We start from the raw sequence: 19,901 nt of genomic DNA on the forward strand, positions 1-19,901 counted from the left end.
CGCTTTTTGGGCTCTGGCTTTGTTCGGAAGAGAGGTGGTTCGCTTTTTGTGCTTGGTTCATCGGAAGAGAGTTGAGCTGGTTGCTCGGCTTGGAGTTGCTTCGTTGGCTGGTTATTCATCGGAGGAGCTGATCAGGTTGTTGTAGTTCTTCTTCGGTCTGGTAGTCGAGGAGTGTCGGCCTGGTTCAAGGGTGTTCGAGCTGGTTCGAGCCTGTTGCTCTACTTCGTCGTCCAGTTCGGCTGGCTCTTCTTGGTTTGTGGAGCTCTTCGTTCTCTGCTTGGTTCCCGGCTTGGTGAGACTCCTTGGCCTCATCTTGGAGGTGGTTCTTCGGGGAAGCGACACATCGACGGGAAGGATCGGCGCCTTGTCTGACCAGCACATGTTCAGAAGCGCGAGAGGATTCGCTGGAGCTCGGGAAGGATCGCGGCTCACGGCGATTGGATCCAGCTCGCTCTCGCTGGAGCCTGGGTCTGAGCAGCTTGAAGACCACATGAGGTGGAGAGGTTAGAGATAGGTTCTGGGTTTCAGCTCATCTGTCCCTCTGAGTTGAAGTCCTTATTAAAGGCATCAGCCACCATTTATTGGGTGTGTGTGTGTGTGTGCGTACGTGTTTGTGGGCCCGTCTAATAAGTAGGAAACCGTTAAGTGCCTGTGTTGTATTGCTTTACATTTCATAATAGAACTCAGCTGTAGGTTTTTGCTCGTGTCTTTTTCCCCATCCCCCCCATTCATTGCATTGCCTGTATGAAAATAAATGTCCCCATTGTTCAATGTCACCTGCTCGTTGCGTCCCTTCCTCACATTGACTGCCATGGAGCATTTGGAATGTTAGCTGGCTGATAAGCCGATAAAACGTACATCTGGTCCGACGGGGCTTGGCAATATATAACCGCTCGGCAATCGCATACGGAACGAGCTGCTTAAGCGGCTCGTTTTCGTGCAGGTCCCGTTGAGGTATAAACTCCCGGCATTTCTGTCCGCGCGAATAGTTAGGTATATCGACAATTCGGCGATGACCCTGTAGCGCGTGGACAAAAGAGTTGACTGGTTTATGGTGTGGTTAACAACACCCGTAGCTGGGTTTCGGTGTTGATTCAGAAGCTACGACTGGATTGCTCGTTCAGTGGGCGCGCAGCCGGAATTGAGCTAAAGGCGGTCGTCCACACGCCGAATGCCCAGAAATTCACAACAATATATTCTATAAGAAGAAGAAGGCACTTCCAACCAAAGTAAAAAACGAGATTGACTCCGTTAATTTGAGCAAAAAGCGAGAGCAAACCGGGTCTCAGGCAATGTTTCGCTGGCTTCATCAGGCACAATAGACCCTGGGACTCGGCACGTGTCTGGTTTTTATTTTGATACGACCGCTCATTTCTGGTCACGTGCTGGTGCGAGGTCAAATTGAAGAGTGCTTTTTAAATTTATTTTGCAAAAACAAAAACAAACGTCAAATCACATCATTGAAGGGGTGCTCTGCTCTTTTTTGTTTTTTACTTACACGCGATCTGGTGTTGTATGTGTGTGGGTGAGCACATGTGTGTGCTTCTTGTTGTTTTTGTGTTTGTGTTTCCGGGACACGAACACGGCTGGTTTCGTGTCCAGGTTGGACATGATGAGGTGTTGGTTGTGCGAGTGTTGGGGTTCTCGTTGGGTGCTGTGCACATGTGGATGTGGTGTTTGGAATTGAGTGTTTGTTTCTCACCTTATCCAGCCGTTTGCACCATTTGCATCAGAGGTGTGTATTGTGTGGGTATGTCCACCGTCTCCCCAGTTAGACCACCCTCCCGGCTCTTCATGTGCCACGCTTCCAAAATCAACCTGTGTTGTTTGTTAGGACCGTGTCCGAGACCCTACATCTATCAAAATCAAATTTACGGCCAGATTGCAGGCAATGACGTGCTATGGCTGACTGGGTCACCTTTCCAAGCCACATTGCTCTATCATGTTCATCTCGCCGTTGTTTCAAATTTCTTCCAGGTTCACCAATGTAGAATTGGTCAGTCTTTGCATGATGAATGGTTAACTACTCCAGATAGTATTGGGTCCTTTAGTTTTGAGATGACATTACGGATGGTGTGTTGAGGCTTGTACGGTATGCCAATCCGTGAGCCACATTCTATCCTGCCAATCCTTTTGGAAATGCCTGGGTAGTATGGCAGTACACAGTGCCCAAGTGTGTCTGGCTCCTTCCGTTCTGTCCTTTTTGGTTCTTCCAAGGTGGGGAGTATCCCCTTGTTGTACCCTTTTTTGAGCAGGACTCCTCTAACTAATCTGATTTCTTTAATTTCCTCGGCTTTAGAAGATGACAGCATCCATGCCCCGAGCTGCTAAGATCCGTGCTTCACTGCGTTTGTGGGAGATCGGGTTGCCGGAGTTAAAATCCAGTAATCTGCTGGTGTGGGTTGGTTTCCTGTCAACCAAAGTCTTTAGGGAGCTGTCAGGCTGACGGTGAACCTCCACATCCAAAAAGGCCAATTTGCTTTCTTTTTCAATTTCGATTGTGAAGTTAATGCTGGGGAATACCCGGCCAAGTTGTCCCAGTAGGTGGTCGACCACGCAATATTCACACACGTTACAATATGCCGAAACATTTCCAAAAAAAATTAATAATAATCTTTTGTGCACAAAAAGCCCTTAACTGAGAAAACAATCAATTAACAGGAAATCATGCAATACATGTTCTTGCCCATCATATAAAACCAAGCTGCAAGAGCGTTTATATGTGATGTGAAAATTCATGACTATCCATCCCCATGTTGATATTAAAGACTTACTTTTGTAATTATAACTCACCTTCTTTGACTTCAAATGGGAGGTTTAGCTCTCTGAGTGCATCCTTCTTCAAAGGAAGGTTTTCAAGTTCCACCTCACCTGGTAACCATTTGCACACCACGACACATAACATCAAGTGAAGATGCAATCAATGAAAACCTTCATATAACTTTCTTCACCACTAATTTTTATCAGCTGTTCTAACATCCTCTGGTCATTTCTTAGAACACACAAGGTCACACTTTACGTCCTTTTTTGTATGCATGATCGAAGCTAATGGAAGAGCTAGAAGAGAATGTAAGGGAATGAAAGCGAAAGGGAGAAAAACTAAAAGCAGGGTGGAAGTGAGAGCGAGATGAATAGGATGGGGAGGACACATCGGGGTGAACAAGCTGCACACAAACTAAATGAAACAGCAAGAAGGGGAAGGGGGGACGAGGATGAAACAGAAAGGACACAAACCAAATGACAACTAACAAACAAAAAGCGGTGAAGGAGAGGGGGTAAAAATCACAATAACCTGCAAAAAAGGAGTGTTTCGGAACGAGATCATTTGGGGGTACAAGAGGTCATGAACGTGGATGATCTGATATCGTGGTGAACAGCTTTCTTGGAGCCCTGGAGGAAAGAATGGGACTGAACATACTGAAGAAGTTGGTTCCAAAGGTGAGAGAAAGGAGGAACAAATGAGTGGAGGTGAGCAGTGAGCCTGGATTATGGGAGCTTAGCACGATGAGCCCTGCAGAAACCTGGGAAGAACAGTGCAGGATGTGCAAGATCAAAGAAGAAATAGTAGAATACAGAGAGGCTACAAACCTGTTGGCAGTACAAAAACAGATGGTCTTGAAACTCAGCTTCATCGCAGGAGATCCCAATGATTTGGAGGGCCTTACTTTCCATGGCATCAATAAGGGCAAGGTGTGAGGCAGGAGCACCAGCTCAAAATGAAGAACAGTACAACATACAGCTGCAATGAAGGCCTTGTAGGTTGTCAACAGCTCAGACTGGACAAGGAAAGACCTTGCACGACAAATGATGCCCAGTCGGCAGTTAGCTTTGGAGGCCATCTTTGAAGAATGGCTGCCGAAGAAAGATCATGGCTAATGCCATCTTAGAAGTATGGTATGCCCAAGAAACATCATAGCTGATGGTGAAGCCCAAGTGTTTGCGAAACTCAACCTCTTCAAGTGTCTTGTTTAGGAAGTCAATGAGGATTTTTTTCCCCAGATGTTCTTTTCGGAAGGACAGGGCGAATGTGTGGGATTTGTTGGGGTCGAAAGACATATTCCAAGTGTTGGACCAGCAACAGATTCTTTCAAGGTCTATCGAGAGGGAAGAGGATGCTGCCTACATATCTGAAGGATGATAAATGTTATGGGAGAGGGAGAAATCAACAGCAAAGAGAAGGCAGGAATTTCCAAGGAATCAGAAAGATCATTGACGATGATGAGGAACAAGACTGGGCCGAAGACACTACCTGAGGGCACTCGAGCAATGACAGTGAGAGAAGATGAGATCCGTGCTTAATTATCACCAGATAGTATTGGGTCCTTTAGTTTTGAGATGACATTACGGAGAGATGCCCAGATCCTTTACGAGAGGATCCTGTTCAGAGCAACACACTGGATACGAGAGAGGAGGAAGTCAGTGAGCCATGAGAGGAGGTGGCCATGGATGCCATAAGCAGAGAGTTTGGAGAAGATAAAGGCAAGTGCCAGAATGTAGACAATTGTCAGGTCAGAATGTGGACTCTGGAGAGTTGTCAAGTCAGACCAGATTTGATTTGTGACTTGCTGCAGGTACCAAGCAAGCCTGTACTAACCTGCTTCATGGTCGAGTCCCCCCCCCCCACCAGGTTTCATGGTGAGGAGGGTGTATGATATGGACACCCAGCAGGATTAAAAATAAAACCTGTCAAAGGGCGGACGAGCTCCTTGTGAGCCAACAGCCACCCATATCTGGTGCCCAACTGTGTCTGCGGAAGTCCTCCTGCAGTTGGGTTACATTTTCTAGGAGGTTGTGGCAGGATTTTGCCCTCCGGCCACTGGAAAACAGATCATTCCACAAAACCCATAAACGCAAAGGAAACTTAAAACCCAATCTGTGGCAGTACCTCGTATGCTGATGCCCTTTGGAGGACAGCTCAATGGATGATGGGATTGGGGCAAATGCCGATGAGACACCCATTCCTTGATGATAGGATGAAAAGCACTGCGTCAACTTCCTGGGTCAGATTGCGGTAGTGCGGTGCTAATGCGTCGTCCACCAGAAGGCAGTCCCCTCGGGTTAACCTGAGGCGGTCCCTTTGGGTGGATGCCTGGAATGTCCTAGCCCTAAGAGAGGATGATCACCTGTCTGTTATCATCTGAGCTCCAGCATTTGAACATCGGTATTGCAGCACTCTCCAAGGTTCAGAGACCGGATAGTGGTGAGATCATGGTGGTGGTTACACCTACTACTGGTCTGGTCGCTCTGATAGTTACCATGCCAAAGGAGTTGCTAGAGCTCCGCTGAATAAGCTGACTCCAATGATAATTGAGGTAACACAGGTCAACATGCATTTTGTGAGACTGAGAATTCGTCACTCCTTGGGTGTCATTTCCCTGGTCTCTGTGTATTCTCCGACTGAGGCGAGTGATCTCACCGTGGACGCATCCTGTGCCGCGCTCGAGTCTGTGGTTGATGATTGCCCCAGGCGAGATACTCTTCTCGTCTTGGGGGATTTGAATGCATCGACTGGCACCAATAGGGATGATTATGAGACATGTGTTGGTCCCCATGGGTCTGGAACTGTGAACCAGAATAGCACTAAGTTCCTTGATTTTGAAAGAAGTGGAATTGGGGTGGCTGGTTCACGGTTTCAGCACCAACAAGCTCATCGCTGGATTTGGTATTCCAACGCTGGTGATGTGGCAAAGGAGATTGACCATGTGATCATTGATGGTCGCTAGAGGATGACTCGGAACTACAGACAGGGTCTACAGGAGCGCTCACTTCCTCAATACCGACAACAGGCTTGTGGCAACTCTGAACTTGCAGCTTAAATCTGGGAAAATGGTACCATCCCAACCTCTGCTGGATGTTGGCAAGCTCAAGGGGTGGAGGGTAGCTGAGGAGTTTGCGAACAGGCTGAGTGGGGATTTGGGGGGGGGTGCTTTGGGGAATCCTGAAGAGTTGTGGAGTGCCTTAAAGACTACCATTCCTGATGTTCCCGGTGGATTTCCTGGAAATCACCGTAGAGTGAAGAACAACTTTGTCTTTCAACGGACACTGGATACCATTGACCAGCCGCAGGGCCAGGCTTAATGGCAGAGCCGAGCTGTTCAGGGAGTTGAGGTGTAAAACTGTACGTGTGCTGAGGGCAGACAAGGAGGCCCATGTGCAAGGAATCTGTGAGGGGGTAGAGCATCACCTGTGGTCAAATGATTCCAGTCCTGCTTACAGGCGAAATTGTGATCCTCCAAATCTATCCATCGGTGTACTGCAGTTAGAGAGGAATGTGGTGGGCTCTTGAGAGAGAAGTCCAAAGTAAAAGCCCGCTGGGCCGGTTACTTTGAGCGGCTGTACAAGGCTGACCCACCAGTTGTTGAGTTAGATGTCGGGGTGTTACTATTCCGATTGCCAATATTCTAATCAACTGCGGTCCACCTTCATTTGTGGACACATGGGCTGCAGTGAACTGGTTGAAATGGGGTAAAGCTCCTGAGATCGGAGGCATCCATGCGGAACTTCTCAAGGATGGTGGAAATGCTGTACTCGTGTCGTTACATGAAGTTCAGCGCTCTGCCTGGAACACAGGCATCATCCCAACGGGCCTTGTTGTCCTTCTCTGGAAAGAGAAGGGTGATCGCCAGCACTACAACAACTACCGAGGGGTGACACTGCTCTCAGTGCTGGGTAACATCTTTGCTCAGGTAATTCTTGATAGGGTTCAGCACCATCGACTTGAGCACCAACGCCCAGAGCAGGAAGGCTTTACACCAAAGAGTTAAACAATTGACCGTATTCTTGCTCTTCCGGTCCTCACCAAACGCAGACAAGAGTTTCAGCAGGGGCTGCTTGCAGCCAATGTTGATCTCTCCAAAGCGTTTGATTCAGAGTTATCGGGATGCCCTCTGGAGGATTTTCGGTCTTCGTGGGGTGCCACCAAAACTGATGAATCTGTTTCTGAACTGCACTCTGGTACTGAGAGTGCTGTGAGGTGCGGTTGTTCCATCCCTCACATATTTCCATTTGTTACTGGAGTTTGTCAGGGGCGTGAACTGGCCCCCACACTTTCCAGCGCTTGTTTGGAGTGGATTCTGGGGAGGATGTCGGAGAGATCAAGCTGTGGTGCATCGTTTAGGAAGGTCAAGATCTCTGAACTTGATTTCACAGATGATGGAGTCATCTTTGCGGAGACTCTGGATATCTTTTTGGGGGCCCTTGAGGCAATGAATGAGGAATCAGAGCCAGTGGAGGAGGAGGATATTGGGACCATACTCTGCGCAGAGTGTTGGTACTGCTTAAGCAGTCTCCTTGGCTATTGGGCACAATCCTGGATGGGTCGCCACTCCGACACAGTATACCAGCATGCTGGCACTCATTTTGCCAACCTAGGAAGGATGACAGGCCGAGTTAACCCCACCTGGTATTAATTCAACAGTTGAGCGGGATTTGAACTCAGGACCCTGGGATCCAAAGCCCACCACCTTAACCATTAAGCCATCACCAGGCATGAAGCCGATGGGATTACAGATTTTCTCAGTCAAAAATAAGATCCAGGCTTTCAATGACATATTGGATGCTGCTATCTTGTCTGTACCAGTTTGTGGTGAGGATGTTGAGGTGATGGAGAGATTCACTTTCCTTGGCAGTGATATTGATGTCTCTGCTGGCTGTGAGCCAGAGGCCAATAGACATCTGGGTCGGAACTGGGAAGTCATGGATTCACTCGATTGTGGGGTGTGGTACTGTCGGAACCTATGCGGGAGGACGAAATTTGATTCTTCAGGTCCTTGGTGCTTCCAGTCTTGATCTCCAGATGTGAGACTTGGACTCTGACCCGGGATCTGAGACAGATTTAACTCCTTTGGTTCCAGGTCTCTTTGGAGAATCCTTGACTATCGCTGGACGGACTTTGTGTCCAACGAGTGGTTATTGAGAGACTCAGATGAAACTTGTTTCCTGTATAGTCCGTGAGCATCAACAGTGGCTGTATGAATACGTGGCTCGTTTTCCTGACACTAATCCTGCTCATAAGACTCTCTGCATCGAAGCCTCGTGAGAGGAGGATGCCAATGGGCCATCCACATGCCTCGTGGTTGCAGCAGGTTGATCGGCATCTCAAGGAGATGGGGATGGGCCAGGCATCTGCCTGGGGGATGGCCAGAGGCCCCTGGTGTACCGGCAGAAAGTGCACCCAGCAACGCACTGCGCCGGCGCATGCTCCCATACCTGATCTGACCTGCCAGAATGCATCACAAGATTGAAATATGTCCAGAGAGATGGCCCTGATCTCATATGTGAGATTGATTGCTTATTCTCTCCCAACAATGGGTTGAAGCCATGTGTCAAAGGGAGAATGACTGAGTCTGAAACCCATTTGATGATCTGAGATCATGCCATTTAAGAAAAGGAATGATGTCAACTGCAACGATAGAGTCCCTGGTCTTGCATATAATGGGAAGCAAGCTAATCGGATGCAGTTAAGAGGATCCGTTTTTGCACCACGTTTGTTGATTGCAATGATGTTGGCCAACTTCCAGGTAGACAAAAACTGATCCAGAGAGAACTACAGTGCCACTCGGTAGGGCGCATACCTCCTCCGCCAAACTGAATGGTGTATTTTTTTGCACACATAGTCAAGGCTCGTGGAAGAGCTAGTACACTGAACAGATCAGGAAGTAGCAGACAAAAGCAGGATGCAAGGCATGCATGCATGGGATGGGCAAGAAAAATATAGAAGAAAACTCCAAGGAGGGAAAATTGAAAATTGGAAGGAGAATGAATTTGGGTGGGGTGGGGTGAGGTGGAAGGGGTAACAAGGGTAGAAAGGATCATGGTTTCTGATTGACAACGATCTGAGATGGTGGTGAATATTCGTCTTGATGACCTGCAAGGAAGTTTATGTTTTGTATCCCACTAATCGGCCAGAACTGCATCCAGATATTAACCAAAATTTAATCAGCTTGATCATGTTACTTACCCAACATATCTGCTAAGAGCTTCTTTTTTTTGGATATACGTACTGTCGAGGCTCGTATAAGCGCTAACACACAGAATGTACAACAAGAGAAGCAGGAGACAAGAGGGGTGGGAGAGGGAACGACAAAACAGTGGGGAACAGAGACATGAGATCTGTTGAAGTGAGAGGGATGGGGCGAGGTAAACAGGTTAAACCAGATGGACTCTACAGGGACTTTCAGGTGATTACAGGGCAGGAACTTTCAGGAAGGAAAGCAGGGAATTTGAAGGAGGTGCGTTTGGGGTGGATTGGAGGGGGTAGAAAAGATCAAGGTTTTGCATGGGGGAAAATAAGACATCGTGGTGAACAGCTGTTTTGAAGAAAGTGTGGGAATTTATTTCAAAGGTGGGAAAAAAGAGGAATGAAAGAGTGAAGGTGAGAAGTGATTCTTCATTTTGGTAGTTTTACCATAAGGGGGTTGCTGGCAGACCTTGCGCGCCCTGCGGAAATATTGGGGGGGAGGGAGGGGGAGGACATGTTGCAGATTGAGCAGGGGGGAGACCAGAGAGGAGATGGTAGAAGACAGAAAGACCACCAACCGGCCTGCGGTGAGACAGTGAGAGACCCAAGGACTCTGCCTCATCGCGGGAGACACCAATGATCCTAAATTCCTTGGTTTCCACAGGATGAAGCCGAGAAAGGTGAGAGGCGGGAACACCAGCCCAGAGGGAGAGCAGTACTCCATCAGGCTGCAGACGAAAGCTTTGTATGTGGTCAGGAGCTCAGGTGTGCCAAGAAAGGACTTTGCATGAAAAAGGATTCCCAGTCGGCGACTGGCTTGGAGGCCAGCTTGGAAATGTGGCTTTCCCAGGAAAGATCATGGCAGATAGTGAGACCCAGAAGCTTGAATGAAAGGACTTCTTCAAGAGTATTGTTGAGAAAGCAGATGGGGGGGGGTGGTTCTAAACAGTCCTTTCAGAGAGACAAAGTGAGAGTGTGAGATTTGTCAGGATTGAAAGACATGTTCCACGTGTAGGACCAGCTTGTGATTTTATCCAGAGAAGCAGAGTGAAGAGGCTGCTGCTTGCCGGTCTGAGGGATGACAGATGGTATGGCAGAAGGTGGAGTCATCAGAAAATATATAAAGAAGATTTTCAAGGGAGTCAGAGAGATCATGAATGAAAACTAAAAAAAGGAACAGGGCCCAGACACAACCTTGAGGAACTCCAGCCTGGACAGGAAGAGGGGGTGAGAGAACTCCATTTAGGACCACATGTTGGCTGCGACAGGAGAGGAAGTCTGCGAGCCATGAGTGGAGATGTCCTTGGATACCATTGGAAGAGAGTTTGGTGAGCAGAGCAGGGTGCCAGACCGTATAGAAAGCACGCGATATGTCTCGGGAGATGGCTCTGATTTCATGTCTAGCATTGAGGATCTCCATCCATTGTTGGGAGAGCAGAAGCAGCATATCCAGGGTAGAGTGACCTGGACTGAATCCAAATTGATGATCAGAAATCAAGCCATTGGAGAAGAGCAAGGATTTGATGTCAGAAGCGATGATGGATTCCATAACCTTGCTGATGATTGGGAGAAGGCTGATTGGTCTGTCGTTGCAGGAATCTGTTTTTGCACCTTTTTTATGCACAGCGGTAAATGTTTGCTGATTTCCAAGCAGATGGCAGATGACCTTGAGCAAATGAGAGGGTGAGCAACAGCACGAGAGCAGGTTGTTTTTTTTTTTCCAGAGAGGGTGAGCAAGTTTTGTCATCATTCATCCACAATGTTTTGAAATGTCATGCTCTATATCGTTTTTGGGCCCGTCTCTCAATGGTGAATAATCACATAAACAATTTAAAAATACTCCTCAAAATCGAATCAATTCGTCCTTGTAACAGACCCAAACCTGTCCACAAAGTTTCATCTCAATCCATTCATAACGTTTTGAGATATCGTGTTTTATATATATATATATACATATATACATATATATATGTATATATATATATATATATACATATATACATATATATATGTATATATATATATATATATGTCGTTTTTTTAGCCATAGGCCCCAATCACTCAATGGTGAAGAATCACTTTTAAAATTCTCAGATCTGGATCCGGATCCTCACCAAAACGGAATCAATTCTTCAGTGTTACACACCTATGTCCACCAAATTTTGTTGGAATTTGTCCACAACTTTTTGAGATATCCTGTTCACAGACAACCAAACACAGACAGGCAAGCAGGCAGGCAGGGGTGAAAACATAGCCTCCACCCACCTTAGGTGGTGGAAATAACGATTGAGTGCACAATGCAGAAAGTGGATGAGGAAGAGCAGCTGAGCAAATTTTAAGGACATGTGCAATAATACCGTCTGGGCCTGTTGCAGAATCGGAGTTGAAGTTTGCCAGAAACCTCTCCACCTTCTCAAGTGAAAAAGACTATGCAGGAGCAGTTCGGTATGAGAAGGTAGAGTACGTGTTCGGAATGAGGGGTTGGTTACATGAGATTTGGAAGCAAACACAGAATTGAGGGATTCGGCCTTCACATGAGCAGAGCCAGCTGTGGTGCCATTTGAAGTGAAGAAAGGGATGGAGGGGAATGATATGCCAGAGACAGCCTTAACAAGGCACCAGCCACCAGGTCTTTGAAGAAGAGAGGTTTAAGAATTCAGCCTTGAGCTTGACTAGATGTTTTCTGTCTTTCCTCAGAGTGGACACACGTGTTCCAGGCTCTGTGGAATGATTTGTGGTTGTCTTTGGTCAGATTTGCCTTCCTGGAAGAGAAGGCTAGTTGTTTGAAAGGAACTGCCTCACCACAGGATTCTGTCTATCACATAGAAGAGAGGATAGGTATTATATCTGCAGACAAGATGGTATAAATCACATGGTAGAAAGCAAGCTCTGGTTGAAGGATTCCCCAATCAGTATTTATATTCAGGAGAGGTGGAAATGAAGGACCAATCTTGACATGAGAAGGTCGTTTGCAGTCCCTGCCAATCAGCTTTGGTGAACTGTCAGATAATGGTGGCAAGTCAGTTCTCTGACAATGGTCAAAGAGATGTTGACTCTCAGAAGCACATGATCAGATTAACCAAATGGGGCAGAAGAGCAACGGCACACATTTGTACGAAAATTCGTCATTACAAGGTCCTGAAGGGAGAACGTGCCATTGGGAGAAATCCTGATCGGAATGTTCACTCATTTTGTGAGGCCCATGGAGTCACAGGATTCCTTTGCTGCAATGCCATGAATGGTTGAAGAGGTACCAACACCCAACCAAATGGCATGGTCACAGTTTAAATCGCCGAATATGAGGAAGAGAGAGTTGGATGGGCGATTGGTTACAAGATGGTCCATGTTGGCAGAGAGCGAGATGTAAATAAAGTCATCCTTGTTCGGAGGATGGCACATCACACTGACAAACAGGAGGTGGTTACGAAGGGGAAAGCGTAGCCAAAGCCTCTTCTGGAGGTTTGGAGAGGGAAGGGTAGTACATGGGACAGTGGGAAGAAGGGTAGTAGCAAGACAGTGGGAAATGGAGTTATTGACACAAGCCATAACTCCATCACCAGAACGAGGTTCAGGCCTGTCAAACTGGAAAAGACATTCTTCAGGGAGAGACACCGAGGAATTGGCAACATCCTGTGGGAGGAAGATTCTGATTGGGCAAATAATATCATGCTAACCAGTGGCAGCTTGGCCTGAGAGATCTGTCAAATTGGAGAGTAGACTTTGGATATTGAAGGTTCACAGATTTAGAGATGGGGGAGGAGGTGGTGTTGGCGGGGAAAGAGGAGAGGGGTTGGGTGAGCGTGGAAAGGGGGAGGCGGGAGTATGTGGAATTGGATGTGTTGTGAGGATGTAGGGAGCGGGACGCTGGGGAGGCGGAGAAGGAGCAGGACGCCGGAGAAGGGGAGGAGTGGGACGCCGGGGAAGCGGAGAGGGAGTGGGACGCCGGGGAAGCCGAGAGGGAGCGGGACGCCGGGGAAGCCGAGAGGGAGCGGGACGCCGGGGAAGCCGAGAGGGAGCGGGACGCCGGGGAAGCCGAGATGGAGCGGGACGCTGGGAAATTTCACACTACTTTGCTCACTCTTCGACTTGTCTTTTTGATAAATGAGGATGAGAAGCAGGAATTCCATGGTCAATTACAAAGGTTTACATTTGTGCAAATGAAGTGTCTTTTGCCAACTTGGTTCAATTAATATTGGGTTGGCTTATTCAGTTTTCCTCGGCCCGAGTGAATCCCATTGCTCAAAATGCTGGAAACCCAGATTCAAATATCATATACCGTGTTGATTGGTTCATCATCTACAACTCTCCTTGCAATTGTTGTAAAAGGAATAAAAACTTCAAATGATGAAAAAAAAATTGTTATGCTTGTTCGTCTCAGTCCAACGTGGTAGGTCTCCATTCTACTTCCTGAAACCCACCCACGTGGAGACAGCAGTAAACAACAGCAACTTGCTCGCGTGTGCGCGTGCACGCACGCACGCACGCACGCACGCACGCACACGCACGCACACACGCACACGCACGCACACACACACACACACACACACACACACACACACACACACACACACACACACACACACGATTGAGGGACTTCATGACATTTCCAAATCTCCATGAGAATCCCATGTACAGCTCTCACCACGCAGCAGGCCGATCGAGAGTCGATCCGTTTGCAGGTTTTCCACGTATTTCCCGACGTACGTGTTGAGTAACCAGGCGACCAAGGACTCGAGCATGATGCTCCAAAAGCGGCGCGAAACTGTCCCGAGGACGACACGGACACTGTGAATGGGAACATGGTCGCTTTACAAGGAGCATCCCGTCATCACGACATCTCACTGGGACGAACAACAAGCATTATGAGAAGGACGTACAACACCAGCTTGTACCGTAACACAAGCAGGTGTGAGGGAACAGAGGGGGTGTATGTGGGGATCAATTTCACATGTTCATGTCATGTGAGGTCGTGAGGGAAAGATGGGGGCGTGTGAGGTAGTGAGGAAATGATGAGGGTGCGTGTGAGGTTGTGAGGGAATGATGAGGGTGCGTGTGAGGTTGTGAGGGAATGATGAGGGTGCGTGTGAGGTTGTGAGGGAATGATGAGGGTGCGTGTGAGGTTGTGAGGGAATGATGAGGGTGCGTGTGAGGTAGTGAGGGAATGATGATGCGTGTGAGGTAGTGAGGGAATGATGATGCGTGTGAGGTAGTGAGGGAATGATGATGCGTGTGAGGTAGTGAGGGAATGACGAGGATGCGTGTGAGGTAGTGAGGGAATGATGAGGGTGCGTGTGAGGTTGTGAGGGAATGATGAGGGTGCGTGTGAGGTTGTGAGGGAATGATGAGGGTGCGTGTGAGGTAGTGAGGGAATGATGAGGGTGCGTGTGAGGTAGTGAGGGAATGATGATGCGTGTGAGGTAGTGAGGGAATGATGATGCATGTGAGGTAGTGAGGGAATGATGATGCGTGTGAGGTAGTGAGGGAATGACGAGGATGCGTGTGAGGTAGTGAGGGAATGATGAGGGTGTGTGTGAGGTAGTGAGGAAATGATGAGGGTGCGTGTGAGGTTGTGAGGTAATGAGGGTGCATGTGAGGTTGTGAGGGAATGATGGGGGTGTATGTGAGGTCGTGAGGGAACGATGGGGGCGTGTGAGGTAGTGAGGGAATGATGAGGGTGCGTGTGAGGTTGTGAGGGAATGATGAGGGTGCGTGTGAGGTTGTGAGGGAATGATGAGGGTGCGTGTGAGGTTGTGAGGGAATGATGAGGGTGCGTGTGAGGTAGTGAGGGAATGATGAGGGTGCGTGTGAGGTAGTGAGGGGATGATGATGCGTGTGAGGTAGTGAGGGAATGATGATGCATGTGAGGTAGTGAGGGAGTGACGAGGATGCGTGTGAGGTAGTGAGGGAATGATGAGGGTGTGTGTGAGGTAGTGAGGAAATGATGAGGGTGCGTGTGAGGTTGTGAGGTAATGAGGGTGCATGTGAGGTTGTGAGGGAATGATGGGGGTGTATGTGAGGTCGTGAGGGAACGATGGGGGCGTGTGAGGTAGTGAGGAAATGATGAGGGTGCGTGTGAGGTTGTGAGGGAATGATGAGGGTGCGTGTGAGGTCCCCATTCGCGATGAAAGTGAACGGAAGTTCCTCACCTCCCGCTTCAAGGACGACCCTTGACGGACAGATACACGACAAAGGTTATGCACTGCAACACGTGGTCGCTAATAGAACTCGTCGCTCCAAATCGTCCGTTTCAGGCATTTCCATTTGACAAATCTGACGCTTCGTTTACAGTAAACAGAACAATCTCCGCGGTGAACGCTTACCGGAAGCAGTAATCTCGCCGTCGTCTGGTAAACACCGGAGTATTCTTGCTGGTGGTATTGGAGTTGGTGTTTCATGACCCCGTCTCTCAGGCACAAGTTTTTTTTTTTTTTGGCATCTATCGGATCCAAACACGCTAACCACCTTTTGTTGCTAAGAAAAAAAAACCTCATTAATCACGTCTGTATAACAGCCAAGGTTGTTGGAGTAGTACGCGGCAGAGGTCAAACGCCGCCATTTTCATTCATGTTTTTTTTAATGTTTTTTCAACTCGTCATTGGTACGTCGGTGCCGCAAAATACTTTGCACGAACGCGCAAAAAATAAAACCCTCAACAGCAGTCGCATCAGGGCATGAAAAAATATATTGTGCGTACAAGATGAGGATTGTTTTGTGAAATGTCTCAAAAAGTTTCTAAAACAAGTCGAAAATACTTGGAAAAGTACCTGAGAGAAAAGGAGGTGCCTCCACACAACGAAAAAGCCTGGTGTTGGCTCAGTGGTTCGGGTGGTGGCTTAGGATCCTAGGGTTCTGAGTTCAAGCCCCGTCAACTGCTGAATTAATACACCAGGGGGTTGACTCAGCCTGTCATCCTTCCGATGTCGGCGAAATGAGTACCAGTTCCAATGTGTGTACTGGTAGAGGGGCACTGCATCAGCGACACAGTCGCGCTTCAAGAAATGATAGCAACCCCGGCAGCTAAGCTGCCATACGACGACCACCACCACACAACGAAATAGTTGGATAACTTCTTTTTTTTTAAAGATAACGGAATCAAAAAAAGATAACGGAATCAAAAAAGATAAGGGAATCAAAAAAGATAACGGAATCAAAAAAGATAACAGAATCAAAAAAAGATAACGGAATCAAAAAAGATAACGGAATCAAAAAGGATAACTGAATCAAAAAAGATAACATCAAAAAAAGGTAACGGAATCAAAAAAGAGAACGGAATCAAAAAAGATAACAGAATCAAAAAAAGATAACGGAATCAAAAAAGATAACGGAATAAAAAAAGATAACAGAATCAAAAAAGATAACGGAGTCACAAAAGATAACAGAATAAAAAAGATAACGGAGTCAAAAAAAGATAACGGAATCAAAAAAGATAACAGAATAAAAAAGACAACAGAATCAATAAAGATAACGGAATCAAAAAAGATAACAGAATAAAATAAGATAAAACAGAATCAAAAAAGATAACAGAATAAAAAAAGATAAAACAATAAAAAAAAGATAATGGAATCAAAAAATATAACAGAATAAAAAAATAACAATCAAAAAAAGATAACGCAATCAAAAAAATATAACGGAATCAAAAAAGATAACAGAATCAAAAAAGATAACAGAATAAAAAAGATAACGGAATCAAAAATGATAACGCAATGAAAAAAGATAACGGAACCAAAAAAGATAACGGAATCAAAAAGATAACGGAATCAAAAAAAGATAATGGAATGAAAAAAGATAACGGAATCAAAAAAGATAACGGAATCAAAAAAAGATAACAGAATCAAAAAAGATAACGGAATCAAAAAAGATAACAGAATCAAAAAAAATAACACAATCAAAAAAGATAACGGAATCAAAAAAGGATAACAGAATCAAAAAAGATAACGGAATCAAAAAAGGATAACAGAATCAAAAAAGATAACGCAATCAAAAAAAGATAACGGAATCAAAAAAATAAAAGAATCAAAAAAGATAACAGAATCAAAAAAATATAACGGAATCAAAAAAAGATAACGGAATCAAAAAAGATAACGGAATCAAAAAAGATAACAGAATAAAAAAGAGATAACAGAATAAAAAAAGATAACGGAATCAAAAAAAGACAACGGAATCAAAAAAAGATAACAGAATCAAAAAAGATAATGGAATCAAAAAAAGATAATGGAATCAAAAAAGATAACGGAATCAAAAAAAGATAACGGAATCAAAAAAGATGACGGAATCAAAAAAAGTTAACGGAATCAAAAAAGATAACGGAATCAAAAAAAGATAATGGAATCAAAAAAGATAACGGAATCAAAAAGACATAACAGAATCAAAAAAAGATAACGGAATCAAAAAAAGAGAACAGAATCAAAAAATAAAAAACAGAATCAAAAAAAGATAACGGAATCAAAAAAGATAACAGAATCAAAAAAGATAACGGAATCAAAAAAGACAACGGAATCAAAAAAAAGATAACGGAATCAAAAAAGATAACAGAATCAAAAAAGATAACAGAATAAAAAAGATAATGGAATCAAAAAGAGATAATGGAATCAAAAAAGATAACGGAATCAAAAAAAGATAACGGAATCAAAAAAGATAACGGAATCAAAAAAAGTTAACGGAATCAAAAAAGATAACAGAATCAAAAAAAGATAATGGAATCAAAAAAGATAACGGAATCAAAAAGACATAACAGAATCAAAAAAAGATAACGGAATCAAAAAAAGAGAACAGAATCAAAAAATAAAAAACAGAATCAAAAAAAGATAACGGAATCAAAAAAGATAACAGAATCAAAAAAGATAACGGAATCAAAAAAGACAACGGAATCAAAAAAAAGATAACGGAATCAAAAAAGATAACAGAATCAAAAAAGATAACAGAATCAAAAAAAGATAACAGAATCAAAAAAGATAACGGAATCAAAAAAAAATAACAGAATCAAAAAAGATAACGGAATCAAAAAAAGATAACGGAATCAAAAAAAATAACAGAATCAAAAAGATAACGTAATCAAAAAAGGATAGCAGAATCAAACTAGAACGGGCACTCGGTAGAGTGCATACCTTCGCCGCCGCAACTTTTTTCCAGGCACATTTGAAAAACGTCATTTTAAAATGTCCATGACGTCACAACCGTCAGTCCGATTGACGTCAAATTTGGTGTGTAACCTCCTTGAAGGCAGTCCAACAAAATGGAATGATAAACACTGAAAAATTAAAAAGTTGAAAAATGACGTCATTTTGACGCACTTCCGAGGACGTCACGTCCAATCGGGGACTACCATTCTGAAAGCTCGTAGTTCACTGAACGTTTTAACGTTGGTTTCATGTCAATAGCTCTATTCGATCTGAAGCTATGCCTACAAGTATATTTTGACCTTGAGTGTGACCTTGACCTTGACTACAGAGTTAATTGGCAAAACCTGTACATCAATAAACAGATATTTTGGTACTGATCCTACTGCCTGGATTTGGGAGACTTTTCTTTATAAATTATATAGATATTTGAATGTAAAATATCAGGACATTTTAGCCACAATTGAAAAACGTCATGTTCAAACGTCAATGACGTCATAACGGTCAGTCCGATCAAAGTTAAATTTGGTGTGTGACGTCCTTAAGGTAAGTCCTACAAAAGGGTATGATCAAAACTGATGAGATCGAAAATTGAAAATTTACGTCATTTTGTGACGTCATTTTGTGACGTCATTTAGATGCACTTCCGATGACGTTACGTCAAATCCGACACTACATATCCGAAAGGTATCTCGTCAGGGAACAATATGGCATCAGGGAATCAAAAAAAGATAACAGAACCAAAAAGATAACGGAATCAAAAAAGGATAACAAAATCAAAAAAGATAACGCAATCAAAAAAAGATAACAGAATCAAAAAAAGATAACGGAATCAAAAAAAGATAACGGAATCAAAAAATTTGGGTCCTTTTGTCTGTCTGCACAGAACTTTCGTATTTTTCTCCGCAACCGCTTGTCAGATTGAAACGAAATTTTCACCATCTGTGCGACTACTCATGTAGAATTTTTCAATGATAATTATGACATCATAGGTCACGTGGTGTGGCAGCCATATAGGAAAAACTGAAAAACTTTGGACCTCTGTATCTCTGAAAACGCACAAATTTTGAAACTTGGCACACGGCAAGTACTCCACATGAGGAACGAGTGTGATTTTTGAAAGACATCATTGGTGCCTTCGTAAAGACGTCATAACTGCATATGGAGAATGCCACATCCGATCAGTAGGAAAAATTTTTGAGGGTCATCTAGGGTTAAAATGGTGTATAGAAAATAATTTCATGACGTTATCTGGCACGTGATTCGGCAGCCATATTGTTAAAAAAAAAAACCTTCATAAACCTTATTCTCTGAAGTGACTGAACAGATTGAGGCGAAACTTTACACATATGACCGCCTGTCCATGAGAAACAAAAGGTTCACACATATGATCACGTCATTGGTGTCATTGGTCACATGATTTGGCAGCCATATTGGATTTACCCTAATACCTATGAAAAATATTCTCCAGAACGGCTGGACAAATCAACGGGAAACTTCACATCAGTGTTCCCCAAGCCATGGGTGTACAAGTGGCACATAGCAAGCACTCCTCATGGGGAATGAGGGTGAGATTTTTATGACATCATAGGTGTTTGCCTTCTATATGACATCATAATTGTATATGTAGAATGCTACATCCTATCAGTATAAAACATTTTGAGGGTCATCTTGGGATAAAATAGTCCACAAATTTTTTTTGATGATGTCATCGGTCACGTGATTTGGCAGCCATATTGTTTGTGTATTTTTAAACCTTCAAAAATCTTCTTCTCTGAAATGGCTGAAAAGACCGAGGTGAAACTTTACACCTATGACCGCCTTTC

The 19,901-nt window shown here is 44.7% G+C and overlaps 1 protein-coding gene across 5 annotated transcripts in view; it reads right to left on the bottom strand.

The window, feature by feature from the left end:
* VPS13D (vacuolar protein sorting 13 homolog D) overlaps nt 1-15,357 on the bottom strand; it is a 429,405-nt gene extending 414,048 nt beyond the window's left edge. For 2 of the 5 annotated variants that reach the window (XM_085868641.1, XM_085868621.1), the window contains exons 1-3: nt 15,106-15,294; nt 13,602-13,744; nt 2,794-2,871 (exon numbers count right to left, since the gene is read on the bottom strand). In XM_085868641.1, the coding sequence (XP_085724767.1) occupies nt 2,794-2,871; nt 13,602-13,698 (175 nt within the window). In that variant the 5' untranslated portion in view covers nt 13,699-13,744; nt 15,106-15,294. Of the gene's footprint in view, nt 1-2,793; nt 2,872-13,601; nt 13,745-15,105 lie in introns of all 5 variants that reach the window. The other 3 variants (XM_085868630.1, XM_085868636.1, XM_085868652.1) reach the window with 3 other exon arrangements.
* Nucleotides 15,358-19,901: the final 4,544 nt, after the last annotated feature.

This window comes from Eptatretus burgeri, chromosome 2, assembly GCF_056783735.1.
Source record: "Eptatretus burgeri isolate ZD-2024b chromosome 2, Ebu_testis_v1, whole genome shotgun sequence".
Classification (NCBI taxonomy): domain Eukaryota; kingdom Metazoa; phylum Chordata; class Myxini; order Myxiniformes; family Myxinidae; genus Eptatretus; species Eptatretus burgeri.